Source organism: Camelina sativa, chromosome 9 (assembly GCF_000633955.1).
Source record: "Camelina sativa cultivar DH55 chromosome 9, Cs, whole genome shotgun sequence".
In the NCBI taxonomy this organism is placed as follows: domain Eukaryota; kingdom Viridiplantae; phylum Streptophyta; class Magnoliopsida; order Brassicales; family Brassicaceae; genus Camelina; species Camelina sativa.
The window spans coordinates 28,929,970-28,936,954 of NC_025693.1; the positions used below are offsets into that span (position 1 = coordinate 28,929,970).

At 37.5% G+C, this 6,985-nt stretch overlaps 1 protein-coding gene across 1 annotated transcript; it reads left to right on the forward strand.

The window, feature by feature from the left end:
* On the forward strand, positions 1,996–5,782 carry LOC104715823. Its single transcript, XM_010433195.1, has 6 exons — positions 1,996–2,024; positions 2,192–3,809; positions 3,885–4,510; positions 4,596–4,883; positions 4,980–5,085; positions 5,174–5,782. Exons 1-6 carry the CDS (start codon positions 1,996–1,998, stop codon positions 5,780–5,782), a joined length of 3,276 nt encoding a protein of 1,091 aa, XP_010431497.1.

Sequence of the window (6,985 nt, forward strand, 5' to 3'; positions counted from 1 at the left end):
CACTTTAATCCAACTACCGCGCGTAGCGCGGATCCATTACTAGTTGTCAATATATAATAGTGTCATATTGTTGTTATAGTAATGTTAGTAGTAGCGTTTCTTTTTTGCTATAATAGAGTTAATAGTAGCAGAATATTTGTATTATCTTTTTATATAGTGTAGCTATTTATGTTCGCTATAATTTATTTTCACATTGCAAAAAATTAACACTATAATTTAGTTTTATGTAGCTGTGATTTTTTGCTATGCTCGATGATCGATATATATATATATATATATATAAATATTCGATATTTATATTATATATATCCAATATACATATTATATAATGCTTTGAAAGAAATTAAATTTAGAAGAACTTTACTGTAGACTAAAAATACCATACATAAGATTCAAGTACAAGTCTGAAAACAACACTCATTGATCTAACCATTCAAGTACCAAGAACAAATAAACAATTAATCAGAAGCTAAATCTATGTCAAGTACAGTTAGGTAAAGAGGATAAGATAGAAACCATACCTCTCAAATGGATACATCCTCTGAAATGGACAGATCCACCTAATCTGGTTTCTCTGCCTAGATGAACACATAAGTGCACCATTATATCAAAGAAGCTTAGAGGAAAGAATCTCTCGAACATACACAGAGTTTCCATAATTTCATTTTTCAATGATGTGATCTTCTCCATATCAACAACTCTTTGGCAAAGATGGTTGAAAAATGAGCAGAGGCGTGAAATTGCAATCTTTGGACCTTTAGGCAGTAAACCTTTAAGTGCGACAGGTAGTAATTGTTGCATCAACACATGGTAATCATGTGATTTAAGACCCATTACCTTGCACTCATATAATGATATGCAACTGGATATACTGGAACAATATCCATCTGGACCTTTGAAGTCATACAGCCGCTTACAAAATACTTTCTTTTCTGCCTTTGATAGAGACCAAGGAGCAGCTGGAAGGTAGATACGTTTACCTCTTTCTTTAGGATGCAAATTCTTTCTAATGCCTAGAAGTTGGAGATCTTTGCGAGTCTTTAGGCCATCCTTTGATTTCCCACTGTGCAACAATGTCGCCACAATGCTTGCAGGCACATTTCTCTCCACATGCATCACATCTAAATTGTGTCTTACTGGGAGGTACTACACAATTAAAGTAAATACAAGTTAATGATATATTGATTAGTTATGAAAACTACATAATAAGAGAAAACAGATACATACACTACAAGAAATTTGACTATTGATAGCATAAAAGGATAGCGTTTTTGATGTTTATGCTATCTTTGAGTGAACCGTATATTAAAGATAGCGTTTGGTTATTTGTAAACGCTATCTATGGTTAACAGCGGGAATTAAAATTTGACGCGGGCCAAAATTTGGTTCCTAAAAATTTGTAAACGCTATTGAAATTAAAAGGGGGAAAAAATTCGTCATTTCCCTAAGGCAAAAAAATAGATCTAAGGCAAAAAGGGTTTTCATTTTTCTCTCTTTCTCGATTTTTCCTCTCAATCGACTTCTCAGTCTCTCAAACTCTCAAACTCTCAAACTCTCAAACTCTCAATCGACTTCTCGACTTTTCCTCTCAATCGATTTCTCTGGCTCTCAATCGATTTCTCAGTTTCTATTTCTCTCTTCCTCAACTCGGTTTCTCTTTCTCGATTTCTCTGGCTCTCAATTGATTTCTCAGTCTCTAGCTATTTCTCTCTTCCTGAACTCGGTTTCTCTCTCTCTCGCAACTCGATTTCTCTGTCTCGGAACTCCATCTCTCTCTCTCTCAACTCGATTTCACGGTGGAAACCCTAATCAAGGAGTACACTCGATTCTCACACTCAGATTAGCCGGGTGGGTAATTTTATCTTTGCTTGTTCTCTGATTTGTTGATTTTTTGATAGGGTCTTGTTGGACGATGAGTTCACTCTGATTCTCACACTCGATTATCTGGTTTTAAATTTGAGTGTATGTGGAGCTGAGTTACGGTCTTGTTGGACGATGGATAAGTCATGGGTTTGGCTACCAAGGTATGACATTATTTCCGGTTTTTTCATTGCACAGAAGTCTTGTTTTCATAGAAAGCTTCAGTATTTCAGAAATACAGTGTTTTAGCTTTTCTATGTATATGTTTGGTCTTGAAATTCGTTTTTAACAGAGATATGCTATTGAACTTTTTAATGTTTGTTGCTTACAGGGCTAGCCTTGAGTATGGGATAGGAGCTAGAAATTTTGTGAATGCAGTAACAACAAGTTTGGGTAATCCTAGTTCTATGCTATGTCCCTGCACACATTGCCGGAATTTGTCTCATCAAGGAATAGAGACTATGTTTGATCATCTAGTGATTAGGGGAATGGATGAGAAATACAAGAGGAATTCGTGTTGGAGCATTCATGGTGATAAGAAAATTGCTCAGCCAGATGAAGATCCAAGCTCTGAGTTTGAAGCTTATGATTTGATTAGAACAGCCTTCTTTGATAGTGATTCAAAGCCCAGTAGCCATAGTGAAGATCAGAATGATGATGTTGATAGTGTAGAAGAATCTGAGTTTAGAAAGAAGCTACAAGATGCGGAAACTCCTTTGTATTCAATCTGTCCCAACTACACCAAGATATCTGCAATCATGGGGCTTTACAGGATTAAAGTGAAGAGCGGTATGTCGGAGAACTTTTTTGATCAGTTGCTCAAAATGGTTCATGAAATGCTTCCTAAGGACAATGTGTTACCGAGATCAACAGATGAGATGAAGAAGTTTCTGAAAATTTTTGGGTTTGGATATGACAAGATACATGCATGCAAGAACGATTGTATCCTATACAGGAAGCAATATGCAGATATTGAAACCTGTCCAAGATGTGGTATCTCCAGATGGGACAGGGATATGAATACCGGTGAAGAGAATAAGGGGATTCCAGCAAAGGTTCTAAGGTATTTTCCAATTAAAGATAGATTTAGGAGGATGTTTAGATCCAAAAGAATGGCTGAAGACTTGAGGTGGCATTTTAATAATGCAAGTACAGATGGTACAATGAAGCATCCAGTTGATTCATTAACTTGGGCCAATGCGAATGATAAATGGCCTGAGTTTGCTGCTGAACCAAGAAACCTCCGCCTAGGCCTTTCCACTGATGGGATGAATCCTTTTGCCATCCAGAATACGAAGTATAGCACATGGCCAGTATTATTAGTGAACTACAACATGCATCCGACATTGTGTATGAAGGCTGAGAACATGATGCTCACTCTTTTGATCCCTGGGCCAACTGCACCGAGCAATAACATTGATGTCTACCTAGCTCCATTGATAGATGATCTGAAGGATTTGTGGCATGAAGGTATTTTAGTTTATGACTCTTTCATGAAGGAGAATTTCACACTTAGAGCAATGTTGATGTGGAGTATAACTGATTATCCAGCATTAGGATCATTGTCAGGATGTAAAGTCAAAGGGATACAGGCATGTATTGTTTGTGGAAAAGATACGCCTTCTAGATGGTTAAAATTTAGCCGTAAGCATGTGTATTTGGGCAACAGAAAGAGGCTCAGACCTGATCATCCATACAGAAGAAGAAAGAAATGGTTTGATAATACAGTAGAGAAAGGAAGTGCAAGAAGAGTTGAAACTGGAGTAGAAATCTGTGAGATGCTTAAGGATTTCAGAAATGATTTTGGTAAATGTATAGAGAAAAAAGGGAAAAGGAAAAGAAAAGGTATAAGTGAAGATGCGGAACCATCGAATGATGAATCTGATGAAGACGATGGTAGATGGAGGTGGAAGAAAAGGTCCATCCTGTTTGAGTTACCTTACTGGAAGGTATATAGATTCAAATTTCAATATAAAGTTGCATATCATATATATATTGAACTAATTCTTCTTCTTTTGTGGTAGGATATGCCGGTTCGTCACAATATTGATGTAATGCATGTGGAGAAGAATGTTTCTGATGCTATGTTGGCTATGTTGATGCAATCTGTTAAGTCAAAAGATGGGGTGAAAGCAAGGAAAGATCTCGCAGACATGGGAATTAGACAGAAGTTACACACACAGGAAAAAGGGAAGAGGACTTATTTGCCTCCAGCTGCTTATTGGCTGTCCAAGTCTGAAAAAACTGAATTTTGCAAGCGGTTAAGTTCATTCAGAGGGCCTGATGGTTATTCTGCAAATATATCCAACTGTGTTTCAGTGGATCCTCCTATGATTGGTGGATTGAAGTCACATGATCATCATGTGCTTCTTCAGAATCTCTTACCAGTAGCTTTGAGAGGATTACTACCAAAGGGTCCTAGAATTGCAGTGATTAGACTATGTAATTTCTTTAAGAGGTTGTGTCAGCGAGTTCTTGATCCAGAAAAGCTAATATCACTGGAGGCTGAGTGTGTAGAGACCTTTTGCCAACTAGAAAGATATTTTCCTCCATCCCTTTTCGATATAATGTACCATCTTCCAATACATCTAGCAAGGGAGGCACGTTTGGGTGGACCTGTTCATTTCAGATGGATGTACCCCTTTGAAAGGTAATCATCTTTGAACTTTGAAAATTTACAGGTTGTATTTCAATAGTTTACTAACATAGTATATCTGTATTTGGTTGAGATATAGGTACATGAAAACACTAAAAGCATATGTCAAAAACTATGCAAGGCCAGAAGCTTGTATGGCTGAAGGTTATTTAGCTGAGGAGTGTATTGCATTCTGCATGGAGTTCCTACAAAATTCTGTACCGGTGGAAGAAACAATCAACCGTAATGAAGATGTTGGATCCCCTGGGGGAATACTTGAAGGACGCCCATTCCAGAAGGCTGCTCAAGTGGTATTAAGTGATAAAGAGAGAGACATTGCCCATAGATATGTTCTAATGAACATGGCAGTGATGAGTCCATATGTAGAGTAAGTTTGTCTTTTGTCTCATCTTATTTCTTATAGTTTAACAACTAAGTTTGAAAGTTTAATGTTTACAACTAACTATCTGATGTTCTGTAACAGTATGCACCTTGAGGAATTGCAATCAATGGATGTGAGATGTCGTAAAAGTGAAACTCTTTTATGGAAATTACACGCAGATAGGTTCTCACAGTGGGTAAAAGATAAGGTTAGATCTTGTATATTTACACAGTATTATTTTCTTATTACTATGTATATATAGTAAATAACTTTAAATACTTTGTGTGGATATGTAGATCCCTGGTAACTCAGAACATCATTCAGAGAAATTGAGATGGTTAGCTCATGGACCAAGGAATATAGCTCAAACCTATAAGGGGTTTGTCATTAATGGGCATAGATTTCACACTGAGGACGTAATGCGCAAGACTCAGAATAGTGGAGTAACTTATGAAGCTTTTAGCATGTGTAGAGCTAGTGCTAGAGATAATAGACAGATGGCGGACATGGTTGTGTTCTATGGAGTTATACAACAGATAATTATGCTAGATTACCATATGTTTCAGATACCACTATTCAAGTGTAAGTGGGCCAACAAAGGAAATGGTGTAAAAGAAGAAGAAGGATTTACACTTGTGAATCTCAATGTCAACCAATCTGCCTACCTCCAAGATCCATATATTTTGGCCTCCCAAGCTAAACAAGTTTTCTATTCTAGAGATGACTCCTCAAGTTGGTCTGTAGTGATGAGGGCGCCACCAAGAGGGTATCATGAGCTAGAGACAGAAGAAGAGTTTGTAGTTGCACCATCCGTTCCGCAAAATGAAGATTTTGGAAACGAATCTTCTGATGATGAGAGTTTCTTTGATAGAGAAGATTGTGAAGGGGTCTTAGTAGTGAATTAATTGGATTAGGATTACTTGTACTAAAATTTATTACAGTTCTGTTTCAGGTATATGAAAATGTCGAAGAAAATGGATACAATCATTCCTAGACGCAGTAACCGTCAGCTAGGCATCCCTCCAGTCCCTGAAAAGCCCATCCGGAAACGCAGTAAGGCTGTGGAAGAAATTGGATTAGAAAGAGAAGAAGACAGGCAGGTCAATGATGTTGATAGTGATGAGCATCACAATGAAGGCCAAGAAGATAGGCAAGTCAATGGAGATTTAGAAGAGCAGCAGGCTGATCTAGAAGAAAATGTGCAATCAACAGCTGGAGAAGCTCAGGAAACCAAGAAAAGGAGAACAAGAGGGCCAACTAAAATGCGTGGAGTTGCTAAACACCATGAAGAGAAAATTGAAGTTGAATGGAATTCTCTTGGTGCACATGTGGGTCGAGGATCAGTCTTGCTTTCATCCTTCATGGGTATTTTGGTAAGAGAGCATGTGCCAGTTCTTCTTGATGACTGGAGATATTTGGATCCTAAAATAAAAGACATGATGTGGGAGCAAATTCAGGTATTTCCTAATTACTTTTGCTAATTTACCTCTTATATGAGTCTGTGTACTAATCATCAAGTTGTTTAAACTGTTTCACAAATATTGTAGGCAAGGTTCAATGTAACTGAAGAGTGGCAAAAAGAGTTTCTTTTGGGGCAGATGAATAATACTTGGCGGTCTTCTAAGTCTAAGCTTGTCTCTAAAGTACGAAAACTAAATAATAAAGAGGTTCTGGAGTTGAAACCAAGTAACATCCAATCTGTTGCAGCTTGGAAAAAGTGGGTGAAGTCTAAGACTAGTGCAGAATTTCAGGTTGTGTATTTCAAAATCTGTAATGCTTGAATATGTTTTGTTTGAATCTTTATTGATTATGGGCTTGTTTATAGGTTGTAAGTGAAAAATTCAGGGAACTGAGAAAGGGGCAGATTCCACACACCTCAAGTCGTAAAGGAATGACTCGACTAGCTGATGATATGGTATGTGGATGTTAATATTTGCTGTTATTTTTCACGCAAAGCTGATGTGGTGTTGTTAACTGCAGAAGAAAAAAAGTTCAGACCCAAGCAAAGTGTCAAGGAGCAAAGTATGGATAGCAGGACACACTCATTCAGATGGGAGACCTGTGAGAGAGAAATTTGTCGATACTGTTGTAAGTGACATGGGATTGTT

What these genes read in the sequence shown, in the direction of transcription:
- LOC104715823 (XM_010433195.1), top strand. Translation starts at nt 1,996, where the DNA reads ATGGATAAGTCATGGGTTTGGCTACCAAG. An exon ending in TGGATGTACCCCTTTGAAAG is followed by an intron (nt 4,511 to 4,595) that starts GTAATCATCTTT and finishes GTTGAGATATAG; the next exon opens with GTACATGAAAACACTAAAAG. An exon ending in CACAGTGGGTAAAAGATAAG is followed by an intron (nt 5,086 to 5,173) that starts GTTAGATCTTGT and finishes GTGGATATGTAG; the next exon opens with ATCCCTGGTAACTCAGAACA.